General features: G+C 34.9%; 1 protein-coding gene across 1 annotated transcript in view; it reads right to left on the reverse strand.

Annotated features, from left to right (window-relative positions):
• Nucleotides 1–1,092: 1,092 nt before the first annotated feature.
• LOC126970514 (endochitinase) overlaps nucleotides 1,093–23,492 on the reverse strand; it is a 29,592-nt gene continuing 7,192 nt past the window's right edge. The window contains exons 2-11 of the mRNA XM_050816469.1: nucleotides 16,815–16,875; nucleotides 14,856–15,025; nucleotides 11,975–12,140; nucleotides 9,959–10,181; nucleotides 9,171–9,294; nucleotides 8,366–8,563; nucleotides 6,873–7,169; nucleotides 3,781–3,969; nucleotides 2,791–2,865; nucleotides 1,093–1,792 (exon numbers count right to left, since the gene is read on the reverse strand). Coding sequence (XP_050672426.1) covers nucleotides 1,667–1,792; nucleotides 2,791–2,865; nucleotides 3,781–3,969; nucleotides 6,873–7,169; nucleotides 8,366–8,563; nucleotides 9,171–9,294; nucleotides 9,959–10,181; nucleotides 11,975–12,140; nucleotides 14,856–15,025; nucleotides 16,815–16,869 — 1,623 coding nt within the window. The 5' untranslated portion in view covers nucleotides 16,870–16,875 and the 3' untranslated portion in view covers nucleotides 1,093–1,666. The remainder of the gene's footprint in view (nucleotides 1,793–2,790; nucleotides 2,866–3,780; nucleotides 3,970–6,872; nucleotides 7,170–8,365; nucleotides 8,564–9,170; nucleotides 9,295–9,958; nucleotides 10,182–11,974; nucleotides 12,141–14,855; nucleotides 15,026–16,814; nucleotides 16,876–23,492) is intronic.

Below are 23,492 nucleotides of genomic sequence, written 5' to 3' on the forward strand. Positions count from 1 at the left end.
AGGAGCCTCCCACTGGTGCTGCCACACTGCTGTTAAGAAATGATTGTAAACATGTTACTACTAATACTAACAAAATATGTTAGAGTCGTTGAATGTTTTTAGAGCTCCTACAGTGATGGATAATGTTTACAAAAAAAAACATAATATAGTAAATAGTTAGTATTGTTTCCGGGCGACACTTCACTCGTATAAAAAATGAAAAGACAAGTATTATGATGTATGTATGACGAAGTAAACGATATTCTATCTGACATCGTGTACTGGTTTAACTTCAACTAATAATCTATGTTTTAAGATAGATTATTGCTTTTAGCAAGAAAACGAAATATATAAATGTAACCGGTTAATAAGGTCTAAAAAACAACCCCCTTAACGCTTAAACACCGAACAATAAATTGATCAAATTCAAATTACTGATTATGTAGCATACTTTCGATATCAGTTTAAAGTTTTTTGATATTTTTTATAGTTACGGAATAATCGCCTGGTCACACTTAAAGATTACATCCTGTATAAAGATTAATTATATGACATGAGACAGTAATTAGCAATACGATTCTCGCTCAGATCAAGTGGAAGCGGAGACTACTTTATGGAATATTAAATGTCACTCATGCTCACTAGTAACGTTGCGATTATTGTATATCAGTAATTATCTATGATAGGCAATATTTGGAATTTGATGTTTATTACCGGCTTAAATCGGTTTGATCAATTTATCGTTCGGAGTACAAGCGTTAAGGGGGTTGTTTTTTAGGACTGGTCACACTTAACGATTACATCCTGCATATAAAAATGAACCCTTATTTTCTATTTCTCCTTTTTTTGTAATGTTTTCTAATATTCGTAACAATAAATTAAATTAAGACTTAATTAATTATTAGATTTTTTTTTAAATGTAATTTTAGCCCCAGTGTTATTTAAAATAACTGTGAATTGTTTGGCAGTAAGAGACAGATCACACACCGTCATATTTTGAACAGATCAGCGTCTGTCGGGTCAGTTAATAATTATTAATTAATTTAATTAATTTAACGTATTTAATATTAATGTAAATGTTACAAAAACAGCAGATAAATAATACACATGATATTTTCTGTACTTATAATTTAATAGCATCGATCTGAGTAATATAAGTTAAATTATTCACCAATTATCCTTCGTTAGAACCGATAATATTTTATATCATTAATTGTAAAGCTTAATCTATAAATTAATCTAAATATAAATTAATTTCTACTATTTGTAAATAAAAGGTAGGTATAGCACAAATTTTTGATGTATAATTAAATTTTAGCAGTCTTTTTAATATATTTTTATATAATTTGTGCCACCATTAGGTACTTACTACAAAAACATCATACCCACACGTATAAAATTTGTTATGAGAAGCTATTTCAAAATATATACCAGTAACAATATTAAATAATGAAATATTGCATTATTAAATCTAAGACACCTAAACTTGTAAAACCTGTAAAAATCCTGTTAAAAAGACTAGGAAAATGTAATTTTTATTATTATTTTGTCAACCGTACTTAATAACTTCGAAATATTACATACATAGCTTATAATAGCTTATGATTCTCATAACAAATAATATTTCCTGCTTATGTATCTATTCATATAACTATATATAAATGCAGCTTTTGAAACTATAATTATTCTATTTAATTTTACATTCACTTCTATTAACATTGTTTGGCCAATCACAAACATTAAGTGCCGTGTTGAAAACTGTTCCTGGTTGACACATAAACTGCACACTTTCGCCATTTACACAACGCCAGTACTGTAAAAAAAAATTTGTTATTCGCATTTTGGTGTAAAATATTGCAACTGCTAATCAATGAAGGTATGTCTTCAGAACTTGAATTAGCCATCATTTAACCAGAGATTTAATAAAAGATAATAATATCTTTCGAGGGATGTCAGAGTTCCTACACTAGAGATAATACAATAAATGTCATAAATAGGGCGCATTAAGTAAAGGTGCTCAAATATGGATGTTTCTGGCGGTCTGACTTCTTACGACTGATACATTGGTAGGCTTGGTGAGGTTCGAGGCTTAGTTGTGATGATTTTACGATTTTTTTTTTATGGAATAGGAGGACAAACGAGCGTACGGGTCACCTGGTGTTAAGTGATCACCGCATCACATTCTCTTGCAACACTAGAGGAATCACAAGAGCGTTGCCGGCCTTTAAGGAAGGTGTACGCGCTTTTTTTGAAGGTACCCATGTCGTATTGTCCCGGAAACACCGCACAAGGAATCTCATTCCATAGCTTTGTAGTACGAGGGAGAAAGCTCCTTGAAAACCGCACTGTGGAGGACCGCCACACATCCAGATGGTGGGGATGAAATCCTAACTTGTGGCGTGTCGTGCGAAGGTGGAATTCGGCGGCAGGAATCAGGTTAAACAGCTCTTCGGAACACTCCCCGTGATAATTGCGGTAGAAGACACACAATGATGTGACGTCTCTACGCAACGCCAAGAGATCCAGCCGTTCACAGAGCACTGAGCACTATTTAAATAATATTAGCTTAGCGTGGACTGTAATCTCATAAGACAATCGCCTAGTATCGATGGTAGACCTTTACACGTGAGTAAATCATATGTTAAATGGAGTAAAGTTCTCTTTTCTGATGAAAAAAAGATCACCGTCGTCATCATAAGTGGTCAAAAAAACCTCTTCAAATTTATTTTAGCCTAGTATTCTCTTGAACAATTGATAATACCTCGTTATAAATATAATATTCAAACATTATAAATGAATATTCATTCATACCTTATCACAACGTTTCTTGTCGGCAATATAATCTTCGTTCGAACTGCAAACTTCTGGACTGTCCACTTCGTTTTCCTGATGAATAAAAAAACATTAGGAAAAGGGCCATTACTCATGACTCATCAAGTTCTTTAATAGAAAGATAGAATGGTTTTTAATTACGCATCCTTAGCTTATTTGTAAATAAATAATGATTAATTTAAATTAGGTTACGTCAAGTTAATGAGACTATTTTACGACCGTTTTCAATAACCTATCGACATAAACCATTGGACTATAACTATGGATAGATAAGATCTTGTCATTAAACGGTGACAGCAATGTATCCGTAACTAGAGATACGTTATTGAAAACGGCCGTTAAACGGCTGCAATGTATGAAGCAAATCTTGTTATCGTCACATTAAAAGTAAATAAAGAAAACATGATTTACTTTACGTACCTACCAGTCATTCTTAATATAGAATAAACAGTTACATACCACGGATCACCAAACTGTTCAATATGTATAATTGTGATAGCCGATTTGATCTTTTTAGTGGTGGTATAAAAAACATAAAAAGTGCCTTCGCCAAGGATTTTACGAGATTCTAAATCTATAGTTATACTAAGCAAATTTCTTTCGATATGTATAAGCATGTAATTGGCATTTAGAATTAAGTTTACTTGACTGATTTGTAAATGTTGCTGTAAACGCTCCCCAAATAAAATCAAATAAAAAAGAAAAATAAAATAACCTGTGTACAATAATTACAACTGGCTGATTTAAATTATTTTTCCTACTATCGTGCGCAAAGTTCGATTTTGCGCATGAATGTGCGTTCGCAAAGTACTACTTTCCCACAGGTTATCAAGACCTTGCGGGAATGTAGCTGAGCGTGCGGGAATGTTTGAAAATAATTATAGTGGTCGAACTTTGCGCAACTACCACTCGTACTGCAGGTCATCTCCTACTTTGCGCAATTGTATCGTTATGTTCTATTATACAAACCGATGGTGGTTGCTCTATTTCATTGATTATTTCTGGTTGCTCAACCGGTGCTGCCGTCGTGGTAGTTTGCTGAACAACCGTGGGTTGCGTCGCAGGTCTGGTTGTCGGTGCTTGTGTTGTTGTGGTGGTAGGTATTGGGGCACCTTCAGAAGCGTCTGAGGGTGTTGAAGGTGGTTTCGCCCATTCTGGCTGCAATGCAATCAGTCAATGTTAATACGTTTTTTAATGGAATACTTATGAACGGATTTTAATGGGTGTCCATGGAGTGCAAATTGGTCCAACTTGAGAGATAGGAAAGTTTTATTTCGATTTGGGACCCATATATAATTATTATTTTATATATTTGTTTTGTATGGACATATTTTCTACAAGAGAATAAATTAGTGACGCACGGTATGACAGTTCCGCTGTGAAACAATCTCATTATAACAACAGGGAGCGTTTTTTACGAAATAATTCTTAATATTTTGAAATATAATAGGCAAATTTCTATAAAACTGTATTTTTTTTATTATCTACAGAACAACATCTGTCGGGGCAGCTAGTAATATTATATGTATTAGTAGCAAGACACCCGAAAGTCAATATAATTAATAACTTCTTTTCTCCGCTCTGTCTATCTGATCCGCAATAATCTACGTTATTAGTTCGCTTTAGGTATCATACAGAATGTAATAAATTGGACATATTCGTCAACTTTCGCAATATCGTTTCTAAGTCATATTATTATTTTGTCCCATATATATTCGCAGCGTAAACAGACTAGAGGGAACTTTTATGATTACGAAAAGCAATAACCGGTATTATAAGATTGTACAAAATCAAAGAATTAATTTGTTTTCTTCTGATAAATTTAAGCTAAAATATAATATTACTTTATTATTTATTGTTTAGCTTCGTTTTTTCATTACTTTATAAAAGCTAAATTCTAGTTTTGATGTATAATGAATAATAACATAGCCGAAATATGAAATATCCTATCAATTACAGCATAGGACGACTAAGGAGAAAAGTGTGCGTACATTGTCTTGTTAAGCACACTTTTGCCGTTCCGCTATCAGATTGCGAATTATATCTCCTTATATTATATGTATAGAACGTCATTGATGTCAATGACAACGCCATATTGGCAAGAAATTAAAAAAAAATAAGTTATTGTGAAGATAATTGAGAAGTAAATGACACTTTATTATATCGTGTTTGGACATTAGAATTGTCACCAATTATAATCATCTTAAACTGTGACTACTCAAAAACATGTAATTTTGAATACAAATGTGGATTGCGATTTGTTAGAAACTTCGATGATTCATTCATCGAATTTTAAGTTAGGTTTAATATTAAGTTAATATTATATCACAATATTGAAATGGGCTGTTAAACAAAACAGTATTGCAGTAATTGCCTTGCAGGAAGCCGTCAGTTATTTTCATAAAACTTCAAAAGCTGGGTATCAGGTTCGTTTAACGTACTTTCGATAAACGTATCAATACGTCCTCACTCGAAGACCATAAAAGATCAAAGCGGTCGCGTGTTATTAGACGTAAAGGTTGCTGATGCTACTAAAACAAAAAATAATTTACTTAAAAAATTCGCTGAAATCTAATAAGAAACAAACGAAAATATCGCGAGGGACGAAAATTCCTGTTAGCTATGGTAATAGTAAGTATTCACGATTTTAAACTTGGACGCGAGAATAAACTCTAATTGCAGCCACTTGCATTCATTTCTCACAAATCACACGATTAAATAGGACAGCGCTATGGCAGCGATGTACATTCCATCATTAGCGAATTATGAAATGTCAAACCTATAATATATTAGTTATTTATGCAACTGTTGCGTAATAAGGGGCATTAAAACACGAATGTGGATTTATCTCACGAGGCGAAGCCGAGTGTGATAATAGTATCACATGAATGTTTTAATATCTAATTATCAACAGTTGCATACAAGACTTTATCTACACCCAAAATATGAATCCTCTAAAAGATTCTGGAACAGTTAGCTTACTGCTAACATTAAAACAGCAAGTCCTAGGAGTAACCTAATATCATCCATTACTTATTATTGCATTAATTATTTAAGTAGTAATTTACATTTTGTATAGTATAATAATTAAAATTCACTTGAATATTATGTTCTTTTGGAAATTAATCGCTCATTTTTTTGTAAACAAAACAATAAAAATATCGACGAAAACCTACTTTTTTTACGGCGCGCGACGTTCTGGTTGTGTGGAACGCGCGTAACCCAAAATGTTCTTTTTTTGAAATTCATACAGATACCACACATCGAGCAATAAGAATGTGGCTGTCTGTTAAAACTCTATGAGCATGAAGGGAGTGTTGTTATGAAATTCAGTACAACTTTACAACACTCTTTTGGATGATGTAATGGTTATTAGAACATAGGGTGTTTTAATGTTGGCAATAAGCTAACTGTTTCAGAATCTTTAATAGAGGATTTAAAGCATGGGTGTAGATAAAATATGTAACTCAATAGTACTAGATCTTCACTATTATTCAGCGGGATAAGAGTGTATAAGCAGTAAATCCTTAGATAAACATAAGCAATGTAACTTAGATTAGGGATTGGTCTCCGCTTTGCTGCAACTAGATACCGCACTCCCTAAGAACAATAGTTTTTTTACACTTAATGGTGTCTTTCAAATTTTGTAACATACGCTTCGTGTTATTGAAATTAATAAAATACAAAATATGTGATCCCAGTGTCTTTCTTATACATTGCAGTATTCATTTTACAAAGTTTTACTGCGGCAACCCGGCATTTTAGTTTCAATTATTAGTAAAGTTGTCAACGTCACACAGAGAGACTGGCAAGAGTACGCCCACTTGGGCGTAGCAATAGTTGCCGCACTTTGCGACTACGCCTGCGGTATATGGTTGGAGCACAGCAGAGACCAATCCTTAATCTAAGCAAGGTTACTTATTAATATAGGATTCAGATTGTGACAAAAGATTTGAGAGTTTTGATATCTATTGTCGCACGTCAAGCCAAATCTTTGTGTTCGTCATTTATATCAAAGTTTTTCTGTTTATTATTCCATTATTTTTGATTGATTAACTTACCGTTGGAGTGGTGTTTCCAGTACGTGCAGGTGGCACAGAATAGGTGCTCATATATTGATGAAGAAGTTTTATCAAAGGATTCTTTTCTCCACATACACCCTGGAAGTCATCCATGTCTATAGCCCAGGTCATAGCTCCAAGGTAACCTTTCTGCTTGATCCAGTTCATCTTGATCTCAACACTGCGCGGATCTTCATAGCCAACCCATTGCGTTCCTTTGTAAGCGTAGGGACACATGCCTTGGTCATCCCATTTCTTGGTCCAACCGTTCTCAGGGTTGTTGACATCCATGCAAATCTATAACATTAGGAAATTATTGAATTTTGACTGATTGGGACGCGTGATTTGCAATTTCCATACAAACTTTTATCGCTGGTAAACTATACGTCGTCCCATTGACAGACAGCGTGTACGGATAAGGTGAGTTACCATCGATAAGTTTATTGGAACAGAAAATTCAACGATAGTTACGATTTTTATCTCAAGTAAGAGATAGACTGAATATTGGGAATGGCCGTTATATAGTAGATACTAGCTGACGTGACAGACGTTATTCTGTGCATTATAAAAAAAAACTCTTACGGCTGGAATTTCGTAAACTCCATTCTTAGCTGATCTCTACTCGGCGAAAAGAATATCCATACTTAATTTCAATACTCTACGCCTTATGGTTCCAGAGATATGATGATGAGTCAATATATAGGTGGAAATCTCTTATATAGATGTGGGCATAAAATCAACCATAAGAGATTCATCAATCAAATCAAATACATTCTTAAGATAATGCATTTGATTTGATGCCATATTTAACAAATTAATAATCAAAATAATTGATTGGAGAAACTCAACCTCAATAGAATTCGAAAGCAAATGAAGAAGAATAATAGTCTGTAAGTCACCTACGAGGCGATATTCTTAAAGTGGCTTTGTCACTTCTAGAACTTCTTATTTTGATCTATTTGGTTTTCATCTGCCTAGTTTGATTTCGAGACGGACCTTGCAATGCGGTGCGGACCTTGAAATATACGCGATACTTATTGACATAAGTATCGCGAAGTTACTTAATTGACTTATCGAAACTTTTATCCAGATTAGCTCAAACACTATAATTGACACTGCAATTTTCCACCTTTATATCCGTTGTTACAGTTTGCACTAAATCACCACTTACTCGATAGCATTGTGTAAGTCACCTGCGAGGCGATATATTTAAAGCGGCTCTGTCATTTCTAGAACTTTCTTATTTAGATTTCTATGGTTTGCACCTGCCAAGATTGATTTCGAGACAGACCTTGCAATGCGGTGCGGACCTTGCAACATACGCGATACTTAAGTCAACTTATCGATACTTTTATCCAGATTAGCTCAAACACTATTAGTGACACTGCAAATTTTCCAAATTTATACAACTTCTCTACATGACCAAACCATATCTGAAATTAAAATTAAAGTAAATATGTTGTGTTTCATAAATCTTTCACCGGAATACTAACTTCATAATAAGCAGAAAATCCGGTAGCATTAGTGAAGGGTGCAGGCAACCCTCCGCCGGCCTCCTTATTGATGTATGTGCCCAACCCGTAGTTAGTGTTGCCAGACGACAAAGTGAAGGATCGCCCGTAGAATGGAATACCCACGACCAATTTGTTTGACGGACATCCCTTTTCTTCCCACAGATTGAGGCCGTCGTTCTGAAATGATTAATTATATTCTATTCATTTCTCACAATTTGTAATCGTGACGTCAGCAAGGTTTATTTACTTGTGGAATCCATTTCAGTGCAGATTTTTGGGTCGGGTGAAGAAAATGTACCTATTTACATATATTTGCTCAGAAACTTTGTAATAGTGCCAAATTAAAGAACAGTAAGAGGTTTTAGAGGATCTTGAGCCATTGAGAAGTAAAGTGCATATGGATACCTCAATATTATTTAATGAAAATAAGGGACGAGACGAGCAGGGCGTTCAGCTGATAATAATTGATACGCCCTGCCCATTACAATGTTGTGCCACTCAGGATTCTTGAAAAACCCAAAAATTCTTAACGGCAATACAATTGCGCTCGTCACCTTGAGACATAAGATGTTAAGTCTCATTTGCCCACAGTAATTTTACTAGCTATGGCGCCCTTCAGACCGAAACACAGTAATGTTTACACATTACTGCTTCACGGCAGAAATAGGTGCCGTTGTGGTACCCACTATCTAACTGGCATCCTGTGCAAAGGAGCCTTCGACTGGTTTTTGTTATAAGTTTTCTCACATTACAAAATTCCTGAGTAATGGGAAAGTCAACGTACCACATTAAGTTTCTCATACGCCCACTGATCATGTGGCCGTTTGTATAGAGGTGAGTGAACATCAGCAAACCCGGCCCAGTTACCACGAAGATCGTACGACATCACGTGAATGGCATCCAACTCTCTGAAAAACAAGAAATGTAACATTTACGAGTCAAATATCTAGACAACGAACGATTATTTTACTAAACATAGACATTTTGGTAATATAAGAAGTATTTTTTATTAAACAACCTAAACAACAAGCATAAAATATTAGAATGATTAATTTAACCTTTATTTAATTTCAGTAATAGAATATCATTAGCCACGGTTCCCCTTTAAGCCAAAACACAAATTTTGCTTACACACTCTACCGTCCAAGTAGTTTTAGCGGCTGCTAAAGGCACCGGTTTGACACTCATTCAGCCAGCATCCCATGTAAAGAGGTCTTACATGGCGTAAGGATTAAATTTTAAACACAATATTACTTGTAACATACTTACCAGTGGGAGGCTCCTTTGCGCAGGATGCCGGCTAGATTATGGGCACCACAACGATGCCTATTTCTGCCGTGAAGCAGTAATGTGTAATCATTACTGTGTTTCGGTCTGAAGGGCGCCGTAACTAGTGAAATTACTGGGCAAATGAGACTTAACATCTTATGTCTCAAGGTGACGAGCGTAGTTGTAGTGCCGCTCAGAATTTTTGTATTTTTTAAGAATCCTGAGTAATAGGCAGGGCGTATCAGTTACCAGCTGAACGTCCTGCTCGTCTCGTCCCTTATTTTCATAAAAAAAATTACTTACTGGCACAAATCAGGTACATGGTATCCCTCCATCAGTCTGAAGTTGGCCATTGGTACAGCAGCAGTAAGTTCCCACCCCTTCCCTGCTCTGATGAATGCTCTTCGCAACTCTTGCACCAGGTACAAGAACTTATCCTTATCGGAGAATGAACCACCTCGGTCAGCTGCTCCTGGGTACTCCCAATCCAGATCCAATCCATCAAACTCGTATGTGTTCAGAAAATCTGTAGATGATCAAAACATTTACTCCAATCTATGTATATAAAAATGAATTGCTGTTCGTTAGTCTCGCTAAAACTCGAGAACGGCTGGACCGATTTGAAAAATTTAGGTCTTGAATAAATAGGAAAACGCTCGGAATTAAATAAAAACAACAAAATAGTTTTCCTTTGATGTGTCCATGCATAATAATAATTTATTGACGCACGGTTTGGCAGTTTTTCTGTGAAACAATTTCATTACGACAACAGGGTGCATATTTTACGAAGTAATTCTTGATGTTTTGAAATACTATTGACAAATTCATTAAAAATATTATTTTATTAATTATATACAGAACAACGTATTTCGGGTCAGCTAGTTAACAGTAAAAGATTAAAAGCAAACTATTTTTTGAAAAATGTCTCCTTATAAAATGGACAAAAGAGATATTATTACTGATGTAACTATTGTTTACGTATTTTATTTTCAAGGTTTATATAAACATTTAATAACAGTATATTATAATATTATGTTTATATACCATTTTGTTCAATGTCTTTTTACCATCTTGTAGGTAGTGACATAATCCCGTTGCTGAAGAAATATTGGGACTTCTAAAAAAACCTGACAACTTAAATTAAGCATTGGTTCAGCGTTCCAACTAGATACCGCAGGCGTAATCGCATAGTGCGGCAATTAGTACTACGCCCAAGTGGGCCTACTTGAGCCAGTCTCGAACAATGTGTGAGGTTGACGTACCACATGTTCTGTTAAGCTTTGCTAATAATTGAAATTAAAATGCCGGGTTGCGTAGTAAAACTTTGTAAAAATAATACTACAAGAATTTAGAAAGACACTGGGATCATCAGTAAGTATTTTGTATTTTATTAATTTCAATGTAAAATAATACGAAATGTATGTTACAAAATTTTAAAGCTGCCATTGAGTGTCAAGATTCTACGCACACACGGCATCTAATAGTTGCCGTAATAACAAAAAGCTATTTGTTCTCAGGTAGTGCGGTATCTAATTGGAGCACAGCGGAGATCAAACCTTAATCTAAGCCTGACAAGTAGTTTTTAGCCATTGCCTAAAGAATTGTTGAGAGACAGAAACACTTCAAAACCTGTAGGTGCAAGGTCAGGGCTATGCTTTTTGACGGTACATCGTAAAACCATCGCACTAAGAGGTAAATGCCAAATTTTATTTATGTGATAAACTGTAAGAGTGGACAGAAGGATCACCAAAACCACCAAGGTTCGATTTATGAAGTGCCTTGTGTTTCCAATCTTCCTCTACGGGGCTGAAACCTGGTCCCTTAGACTGCAAGACCGCCGCAAGATTAATGCCTTAGAGATGTGGTGTTGGAGGCGACTCTTGAAGATCAAGTGATCTTCAAAAGTCGGAGTTCGTTTTTCATCCTGAACCAACTTCTGAACCAACAATTCCATCTTAAAAGAACTGAAGATGAACGAAAAGCTATCATCGACTGTGCAACTACGAAATCTGTCCAGAAATGAAGGATCGATTAAGCGGTTGATAGTGCAGTCCAGGTGGAGGGGAAAAGAGTGAGAGGACGCTCACCCACCCGATGGACGAACCTTATCAGTGACCCAGACACCTGTGGTGGAGTGCTCCCGCAATGCAACAAACTGTCAAAAGTGGAGAACCATCGCGAGGAAGGCAATACGAACCAAAACTAAGGAGACCAACGGCGATTAATGTTGCATCATCTTAGCAACTACGACCACTCGGACAAGAGCGACCGATTGAGAATGTAAGAGAGGCCCACATCAAGATGGTGAAGAGAACTTACCAACAATGCTTCTCACAAATGCCATTCTTGAACTCTTCTCTGCCACCATCCTTGAGTACTTGGAGCCGCCTTCAGCCCATCCACCAACAGCCACCATAAACTTGACACCTGGGTGGGTTCGACGTAACGACGTAAAGTTTCTATAACCCCCCTTCTCTACATCCAACTGAAAGATGAATTAACAGTTCTTAATCAATAACAAAAGTAGTCTAATAATGTGGTATAAGTAAAGAGATAAAGAGAAATTATTCAGTATAGTTTTTTGTACAAGAAAATAATAGAATTTCATAGCAGAAGTAATAACCATATTTTCAACTTATTTATTTCTCATCTAACATTCCGTTCCGGGAAACTCTGATCGCGCGCGGTATGCCTCAAATCGGCGTGATTTTGTCGCGCGCGCAGCGTTCTGTGGAAGCATATTATTTTACGTGTATTAATAGATTGCATAATATAATACAGATGATTTGAATGTATCTGAAATCTATAGAAACAGGCTATAAGAACATGCTATAAACCATCTTGTAAGCAAAATAAGGGTCATAACTTGGTGAGGGAATAGTGTGCCATATGGCACTTTCGATTATGGTGTATCTGAAAAATCTATTGGCCTGGGGCACTTGCCGATTTCGAAAGGTAAAAAAAAGTACGGCTAGGGAATAGGGTATTACTCCTACTACTTGTTGTTTAGTGGAGATATTGTCATAATCTATTAAAAAGCTCATTGTTGATTTCGTAACATATAAATTGTGGCATTACTATATGTAGCCTATATGTTGTCGAGACCTCATGTTAATGCAAAATTGAAATACATTCAGCCGTTTTTGTGTTTTGCCCGTACAAACATACAGACAAACATACAATAACTCTACATACAACCTTTATTGCTATTCTGTTAAAAAATAATCAATGTACAGTTTTAACTTTTTTGATATTTGTATATGGCTTTTTAATTGTTTATATATAAATAAAATTAAGCCGTCGGAAAACAAAAAAATAATTATAAACTGCCCATTAATTTTGGTCGCTTCGTCAAAGTATTCAACTTAAATTTCATACATTGGTAACATTAAGATTTTAAGGGCTCCGAACATAATACAACAATAATATTATTGAATTCCCTTCAACCAATATTGAACTTTAGACAGCTTTTAAGCCTATGAAAACAGCAAGCCTCTAAAGCTAAACTAATGTTAAATGAAAACATAATACATAATATTAACTAACTTTGCAGATAACTTGGCATGTTGTTAGATATAGCCAAGCATCTATAAATAGTTTTTATGAACGCCGACGCTTTATAAGGTAGGTAATGTTCTTCTGATTTCGTCTAGTGTTACAAGATAATATATGCCGCGGTAATTACATCCCATAACATGACCCGTATATATGTGGTACCAGTGGGAGACTCCTTTGCAAGGATTCCGGCTAGTTTATGGGTACCACAACGGCGCCTATTTTGGTGAAGCAGTAATGTGTATTATAAATAGCATTATTGTGTTTCGGTCTAAATGGCGCCACAGCTTGTGAAATTACTGGGAAAACGAGACTTAACATCTTATGTCTCAAGGTTTTTCAAGAATCCTGAGAGGCACTGCATTGTAATGGGCAGGGCGTATCAATTACTTTTAGCTGAATGTCCTGCTGCTTGTCTTGTCCCTCATGAAAAAAAATGTTCGTTTGTCCTTTTTCATATAATTGGAATTGCTTCGAGACTCTTCGTTGTGTGTCTTCTATTGCATTTATCACAAAGAGTGAAGTGCTGCTTTACCTGATCCTTGTCTTCACTTTCGTAAGTAACGCACAAGCTTGGACATCACCCTTACCATGAGGATGTGTAGCGTTAAAGTAAATTTCGATCATAAGTACCCAAATGATTGTAAAGAGCTTCAATACGAGAGACGATACAATAGGGAAACCTTCTAAAAAAGCATGTATAACGCGAGTACTGTGGTGTTTGTAGGAACCGGTGATAATTACTATTAGATGCAGTTTTCCTGGTTGTTTTCTTCTTCCAATAAGAAAATGCCAGATATGACTCTGATCTTAAATCTAATATTTAGCATTTTGGGTTTGCAGGCTAAGGGGACAGTTGTTGTCGCCGCAGACACTGTGCCCTTATCAGATCTACTGTATCCTTTGCCAAAAATATACATATTGTACTGTCATTGCTATTGTTATAAAATAATCATAATCTACTCCCAGGCTGTCCGATCACTAAGATATTCAGCTGTGGAGTAAATCCTATTGATTTACGACACAGCCATTTTTTAATAAAATATTTAAATTTATTTATAGATAATGCCTGAACAGTGGCTGGGACTTCATTATAAAAGTGTATACATTTACCTTTAAAGCTATTATGTATCTTATGAAGCCTACTAGAATAAGTTAGAAGCAATCCCTTATTTCTAGTGTTATAATAATGAAAATTACTAATAAGAGCAAAAAGGTGGCGATTTTTGTGAATGTATATTAAACTTTCATAAATTTTCTGACAATGAGCAGTCATAATATTTAGTTCTTTAATTTTTTTTAATTGTATATCTCCCAGGAGAACTACTTTTATAAAGCTTAAAAGTTCTAGGTAGAGGAGGCTTGAATAAGCTCTGTAGGGAGTTCATGTCGTACTAGATATTTCAAAGCCTTAATCTAATCTAATAAGATATGTAGATGTTTGCTTAATCTGTAGTGGCCAGTAACTGTTCTTCACTTTCATCTTCTTGAGGTGCTAGGAACTTCCTAAAGTTTGTTTATATCTAAAGTATTTGAGAAATGCATTTGAATTTCTGTGGCCCTCAGTTCTCTCCCAATGCCAATTTGTCTGGTTTCTGACCCATTTATGAAGTAGATTTATTACAGTTGTGTTTTCAATTATTACCTCGGGATCAATGACAAGGACTTCATTTGAGTTTTCGGTGACACCGATGAAGGAATATATGATGTGGGTGCAGAGATCCACAGGGATGTCATCGATACCGTATCTGCCGATCCCTGGTCTGTACACCGCCCAGTTGCTGAAGTAACATACTATTCGCGATTTGCTGTCCGCTGAAACATTACAGTAAAATTAACAAACTTAATCGTTATTGTCACTATAGAACAAGTAAAAGAACAGTAGCTTAACTCAGCAGTCTCCTTGAAATTTATACCTACGTTTGGGTGGCGCGCTAGGGTTGGTACATACGAAAAGTAAAATATGTGTTTAGATTTTTATTGGGTGTGTGTTGTTTAAGCTTAGGAATGGAACATGTTATATTAATGATTATTTTTACAAAGTTATATTATAAATAAGTAAATTTAAAATATTTAGTTTTAAATATTCTGTTATCCAATTTTATTTAAATAAAAAATTATAAACGACTCATTGTCCCGTTACCGCCATTTTCAAATAGCGTTACTGCCAACGTTACGTATTGGTGTGCGGACGGCGCGGCGCAGCTAATTTAACTCGGACAGCGACCAGTCTCGGCGTGACACTCAATTGTTTTGCCTTGTCAAGATTGCTTAGCGGCCGTTTACATGTGTGTTTGTGTGCGTGATTCGGTCTTCGGACGCTATAGTTTGATCACAGTAGACATATGTATCAGTATGGAAACTAAGCCTTGTTGATAAAATACACGTAGGTACGTGTGCGTACACTTCATTGAAGCAATAGGGTTGTCAGGTTATTTTTTAACCGGCTTTAAAAAGGAGTTTTGGAACGAAGTTCCTTGTGGGGCGCTGCGGAGCGTAAAAAAGTAAAAAGCGTAAGATTTTTATGTTTAGTGGATGTATACTAGCGATATTTATTTGAAATATTGACGGGAAACAAAATAATATATTTAGTTGATAAAATTTTATCGTATTGCAATACCAACTATCAGAAGGGTAGCCTAGATTGTAGAACGCGCAATGACACAAATAAAAAAAAATAAAACAAAATTTACATAAATTTCTGTGTAATAGAAACATGATGGTACAAGACAAAAAAGAAACTAAGAATAATAATGACAAGCGAGAAGAAGTATCATCAGTCAGCGGAAATGAACGATATGAAAGTGTATTTGAAGAGTATCAAATTAATGTATGATCTACTTTCGCTAATGTAAAAAGTATCCTATATCAGATTAAATGATTCATATTCAGTAATTGATTATTCAAAGAAATAACAATCTTAATAGTCAATAAATCAGGACTTGAATTGTAGAACAGAAAAAAAAATGTTGACAGGAGAAAGAACTCATTAACATTAAAATTAATGGAAATGAATAGTCAAACGAATAACAGATAATAAATAAATATTGACACACTTTTACACAGATTATCTTGCCCCAAACTAGGCATAGCCTGTACTAGGTGTACAAGATAACTGATTAACCTGATTCCTGCCGCCGAATTCCACCTTCGCACGACACGCCACAAGTTAGGATTTCATCCCCACCATCTGGATGTGTGGCGGTCCTCCACTGTGCGGTTTTCAAGGAGCTTTCTCCCTCGTACTACAAAGCTATGGAATGAGCTTCCTTGTGCGGTGTTTCCGTGACAATACGACATGGGTACCTTCAAAAAAAGCGCGTACACCTTCCTTAAAGGCCGGCAACGCTCTTGTGATTCCTCTGGTGTTGCAAGAGAATGTGGGCGGCGGTGATCACTTAACACCAGGTGGCCCATACGCTCGTTTGTCCACATATTCAATAAAAAAAAAGGATAACGATGTATTTAATACAATATACTTAAAACATCCATGAGTCGGAAATAAACATTCATATTCATCATATAAATGTTTACACCTACCAGGATTAATAACTAATAAATAATAATCACAGATAATGAAGGGAAATAGTAAATAAATACTTACATTCGGCTAAAGTGAAAACGGCAAAAACTGCCAACGCTGCCAGTAGCCCTCTCATTATCAACTGAAATAAAAAACAACTATTAACTATATATTTATATATGAGAAAGCTCATGGTCGCTTAGAGGGGCAATGGAGAGCTCGCTATGCTTGGAGTTTCCCTGCGAGATCGAATCAGAAATGAGGATATCCGTAGGAGAACCAAAGTTACCGACATAGTCCAAATGATTGCGAAACTGAAGTGGCAGTGGGCAGGGCACATAGTTCAACGGACAGATGGCAGTTGGGGCAGTAAAGTCCTCGAATGGCGACCACGTACCGGAAGACGCAGTGTTGGTAGGCTTCCCACAAGATGGACCGACGATCTGGATCACTGGATGAGGGCAGCGCAGGATCGATCGTCGTGGAAATCTTTGTAGGAGGCCTTTGTCCAGCAGTGGACGCTGGCTGATAATGATGATGATGAAGAAGTATACATTTAATAATTAAGTAACAAACTTGATTGTAGTTGCAAAAAGAAAATCAGGACAAATTTCAATAGATCATAACGGTTCTGCTACCATGTAAACAAACTGAAAAGGCATGGATCTTAGATAATTTACATCTTTACATCTATAATCTAGATAGAGTGTCTTGGTGTTAGGCAACGCATGACAACAGGCAAGTTTTTTCATTTAATTATGCGTGCATTGCTGAAAAGAGGTGACACCCAAAAAAACGCCTCTAGCATTTCTGAATCTCTCTTCTTTTTACACTGAGTTTTTAATCAGCAAAAGGCCCGTTTAACGTAATTGCTAATATCAAAAATCAGGCGTTTAATTTTAAGCATGGAAATTATCTTTAGCAATGCGAAGAAATATATTTGCCATAAGTCTGTTTGAATCCATTAATCTAATTTGTTGAAGACTGAATTGAAAAATATTGCTTTACCTTTTATTAACTTTTTTTTAGTTTGTTAAGTTAAAAATTTTGTTTTTCTTTTGAGTTCGTGTAAATGTACTTAGATTATAATGGAGCTGACATGTACATACATATAACAGCCCTTAAATAAATAAAGAAAGAAAAAATAAATATATTTTCACATAGCAATACCACGAACCGAACAATACCTACTACAATATGAGCAAAAACTCATCTTTTGTACAAAATACGCTGAATATTAGTTATTACTCTGTCAATAGGTAACGCTGCGTAAATCCTTTACCCTTTTAAGGTTTTAAATTATTTACCTTTACTGTGGGCCATACTAAGAAAAGTTTATTTTATCCATATAAGTAGGCTACTTATTCTTCTTTTGTCAGCTCTACAGGAGAGATTTATTTCAATTACCACATTTAAAAGTAATTTATTTAAATATATATGCGTGTAATAAAATGTTGGGTTAAAATAACTCAGGAAATAAGCAAATAATGACTATTGAAGTTATACTGTTTTAGGCGCGTTATGAAAAAATTATGAGAGTGAAATTTAAAGATGCGCGCGCATCACTCTAACACAAAAGTTTTCTGCCGTTTGCGTCATTCGTTATTTTTTAAGCTATTGCATAGCTTCTATCGCGGGCCTTGAGCGTGGAGACCGAATCCAGAAATTCCGTAACGAAAATAACCTAACACTTACTTACTAGATTTATATAGATATTTCGGCACGGTCATTACAGTTGCCGTGGAGCAGCGGTTATCACGTATGCTTTTTGAGCAGAAGGTCCCAGGTTCGAGCCTTGGGTACATCTTGATTTTTTTTATCACGTTTTTTTAATTTTTATTATTATGACAAGCATTTTTATTTAGTTTCACCTGTACCGTTGTCTGTCTGTAATCAAATCTTGCAAGTTAAATTTTACTCACTTCCTGTTTGCTTTTTTTTAATTAATTTTATCAATAAAAGATACTGCATAATAAATAAATAAATAATAAAATAAATAAATAATTATAATTGCATAAGTTGATAAAAAATGCTATGCAATAGCTTTACGGCGGCAGTCCCCGAGTGCCACACGTCTTTTTTTTTTTTGCTTTCTTCGTCCATTATTAGGACAGGCAAAGGATTTAAGCACATACAGCCCTATTCATTATTTAATAATTAATTGTCAAAGCCATCTTTGCAAGATTTTTACAAAATTGTTCTTTCTAAAAACGTACAATAGCACGACGAATAATGTTTTTAATAATAATTTAATCATTTTAAGGAATTTTGCTTCGTTAGTATGTAAGAACTATAACTTCTTGCACATACATAAGTGACTCGAACCCACGACCTCTCACCACGTTTGGGTGACGTATCGTCATAAGATCTGGTATGCTTTGTTCTACTCTCAGGTTGTGGCTTCATCTACAGGATCTACTTTACAGTGATAACATGAAATTGGATTAGGACTTGAGATGTAGCTCTTGCAAATCTAAACAATTTGTTATATTTTTAAAGTGATAACCCTCACTTCTAGGATTAATACACAAATATAATTGGAAAACATTTAACAACACAAGAATTTTACATAATTAAATTAAACATTTATTAAGCGTATCTTGAATTATTTGAACAAAGTTATCACCGGGCTTAAGATAAAACTGGATTGCATAAATATTTACTGCAAGAGGCAATCGAATAAGGCGAGATTATTGAGATAATGAAGCTGTTACGAATAACGGAACAACTTAACGGAATGTTCCAGTTTGTCACCATTTGCCAGTCCACTGACCTACTGAGTAAAACCTATAGCATACTAAAATAGATCGTATTCATTATTGAGTGGCATTTAAAATGTGAGATCTATTTGCATTCGCGTATTCATGTTCAAGATTATTATCAAAGAAAAATTTAAAGAAATAAATATTATGACTGTTCATTGTCAGTACATTTATGAAAATTTGATAAACGTTCACAAAAATCGTCACCTTTTTATTCTTAATAGTGATTTTCTTTATTATAACACTAGAAATAAGGGATTGCTTGTAAATAATTCTGGTAGGCTTCATAAGATACGTAATAGCTTTAAGGGTAAATGTATATACTTTTATAATATAGTCCCAGCCACTGTTCAGGCATTATCTATAAATAAATTTAAATCTTTTATTTAAAAAATGGCTCTGTCGTAAGTCCTATTACTCTAGCTGAATATCTACGTGATCGGACAGCCTGGGACTAGATTATGATTATTTTATAGCGATAGTAATGACTGTACAATATTGTATATTTTTATTGAAAAGAGCGCAAAAAAGTTTAGTTAGTTTCTTGCGCCGCTTCTTCTCTCTCAGAGCGCCATTTGTTTCCGGTAGTATCTAGTATATTAGAAATTACATCAAACTGAAATCTAAAGTAATCAATTTTGAGAAAATAAATGCCTTTTATGCCTATATAATTCGAATTAATTATTATTTCTTTTTTAAGTTATACTTCTTTAGGCGCGTTATGAAAAAATGATGAGAATGAAATTTTGAGATGCGCGCGCATCACTGTAACACAAAAGTAACATGGTGAAGTTGTTTCCTTAAAACATTCTGACGTTTGCGACTTTCGTTATTTTTTTTTTGGTTTCTTCGTCCATTATTATGATAGGCAAAGGGTTCAGCCCGTACAGCCGTATTTGTTAGTTAATAATTAATTGTCAAAGCCATCGATGCAAGATTTTTACAATATTGATCTTTTAGTAGTAGAATAGCACGAGTAATAAAATATAATTTCAAAGATTTTTGCTTTTTTATTATTTAATGTTAGTCTAAACACACCTCTCTAACACGCCTTTAACCTCTCCAATATTAACAAATTCAAATTCAAACATTTTTTTTCAAAATAGGATGTGAAATCACTTATTGAAAGTCAAACAAACAACTTTCAAAAATCAAAATATCCTTATGACGTTTCGTTTTTAATATTTAATATAATCATTTAAAACATTGACATATTGAGAAAATCTAAAACGTTATGCATTATCAAAAACATGAGATTAATAGCTAACTTCTATTATGAACAATGCACGCACACTAACACAATGTGACGTACAAATCGCGAGTGTAAAACGTAGCTTGTCACGCACACTTGAGTAATCAACCTGGCCTGTTTTCATCTGTTGGATAGCATTAAGAGGCTCTATCTAGTCGCATAAATTATCGAAGCCTGTATTCATAACGAGATGTGGGTACAACAACAAAACAAAACGCAAAAGGAAAGTCGACATATAAACATGTTTGTATCTTCAGATAATTAACATAACGGGAGCAGGTTTGACATCTGCAGAATCTCTAAATACATTTAATTTATCAATTACGGATGCAAATATATTCGCTCTTCAGCCGTCTGTCGCCATATTGACTATTTCTCTACTAACTATGGGTCTTACCATGCGAAATATAGTTAAATGGGCACTTTGGAATAACGGGTTATAGAATTATCTGAATCGAATCAGCACTTATTTAATTTCTGGTTGAATAATAATAATATAATATAGACATTTATACCATATCTCTAAACAAAGTGTACATTTGAAATATTGTTAGGTTTTTCTTTTGGTTGTTAGTACAATTGTTATTTTTTTTATTCAACTGGAATATAATCCATAAATTCTAGCCTGTAAAATATTTTTTTAATGTTGTGCATTTACAGTTTGACATTAAGTTTTGCCATGAACTGTATTATATGTAATGTCATTAGACGTAAGTTTCGATTTTTGTAAAATAAATATCTTTGAATCTATGATTTTTATAGTGATATAATTTTACTAATTATAATGATAATATATAATATAACTTTATTATTTAATAATTATAATTATAAAATTATTATTATAACATTTGTATTTTGATTTTTTCACAGGTTCAAGAGACTTCAAGAGACCTGAGTATATCGTTTTAATTTCAACTCGATACCTCCACGCGTTCCGGAGATAAAGGGGCTTAACAGACAGACAGACCGATGGGCAAACGTTTGGACAACAAAGTAATCCTATAAAGGTTCTCTTTTGAAGTATGAAACACTTAAAATACCAATGAAATGTGGGTAGAACTTTAACATTGCAAGTTGAGCAACAGTTCCTCAGTTAGAAACTTACTGAAATCACCATGTTTGACCTTTCTCGACCGCCGTTTTCATTGAGTATTAATACTCAATCACTACTTGTACGCTGGTAATCTACATATCACCTGTGAGACATTTATAAGGTGCCTATTTTAAAGGGACTAGACGAGCATGACGTTTGGCTATAGGTAATTAATAAGCCCTGCCCATTACAATGCAGTGCAGCTCAGGATTCTTGAAAAACCCAAAAATTCTGAGCGGCACTACAATTGCACTCGTCAGACACTTATGTCTCAAAATGACGATGACAATTTCTTAATATTAAGCCTCAATTTCCCAGTAATGTCACTAGCTACGGCGCCCTTCATACCGAAACACAATAATGCTTACACATTACTGCTTCACGACAGAAAAAGGCGCCGTTGTGGTGCCCATAATCTAGCCGGCATCCTGTGCAAAGGAGCTTCCCACATGTAGTTCTTCTTATATCGATTTCTATGTTATGCACTTGCTTATACTTTATTGTAACAAGCTAATAAAGTCTCGGGTTAGATATAATATTCTAAAATGAAATCACGACATCCTGCAAACGTATACAATAGATGTATTATTCAATGTATGTATCCCATTACCATTCTGTTCACGACATCCCTATTGGAAGTGCAAACTATGTTTTCCTTATTTCAACTTTTTCCTTGAGCAACGTTTGCTTATGATGAATATCTATATTCTTGCTTTGTGATCAATTGACAACATGTGTTTAGCATAGAAAAACGGTTAAGGCGAAAAGTAAGCAGAAAACACGCAAACATGGTGATTTTAGACAAGTTTTGTGGTGAAAGTATAGCATTTAGAGCTATGAACACTACTTAATCCTGTTACACATATCCTTAAGTCTTATTTGTAGGTTGCTAATGCTTGCTGTTGGTTATAGTTAACACTGCCGAGCCTTTTTGAACTACCACATTTCTTTTAAGTTAAACAAGTTTTTTGGCATGGTGTGACGCATTTTTTTTTTATACTTCTCTCAGAAAAGTTATTCTTGTAGCTTGTACTTTTTTTTGTAGGTTCATTTATTCAGATAAGTAGTGAATAAGGAGGATTGTAAGCATATAAACTGTTTTCCACGAAAGAATTTTGAAAATATTGGCTTTGTTATATAGATGGCGGGCCGGCAGCCGTAAACTCATATCGCTCAAGGTCGCTGGCATTTAGTGTCGCCTTAAGTAAGCTTTCTCATTAAACTAAGAACTACTTAATTTGAATAATTGCTGCATTTTTTTTCTGTAAAATGAGTTCATATTTCTTTCGCAAAGTAGTGGTAATACTGAAATTGCAACTGTATAATTTGCATCCGTGATATAAATGGTCAGTCTCCACTTCGAGGAACAAAGTCTTCCGCCGCGTCTGTCTGTCTGAATAATAATGTCGCGCTAAATCCAAAACTCCTGCACTGATTTTCATGCTGATGTTACTAATGGATAGCGTGGTTCTCAAGGAATGTATAAATATATAATTTAAGCTTCTTTTTTTATGGAATAGGAGGACAAACGAGCGTACGGGTCACCTGGTGTTAAGTGATCACCGCCGCCCACATTCTCTTGCAACACCAGAGGAATCACAATAGCGTTGCCGGCCTTTAAGGAAGGTGTACGCGCTTTTTTTGAAGGTGCC

The sequence above is a fragment of the Leptidea sinapis genome, chromosome 21, assembly GCF_905404315.1.
Source record: "Leptidea sinapis chromosome 21, ilLepSina1.1, whole genome shotgun sequence".
Classification (NCBI taxonomy): Eukaryota; Metazoa; Arthropoda; class Insecta; order Lepidoptera; family Pieridae; genus Leptidea; species Leptidea sinapis.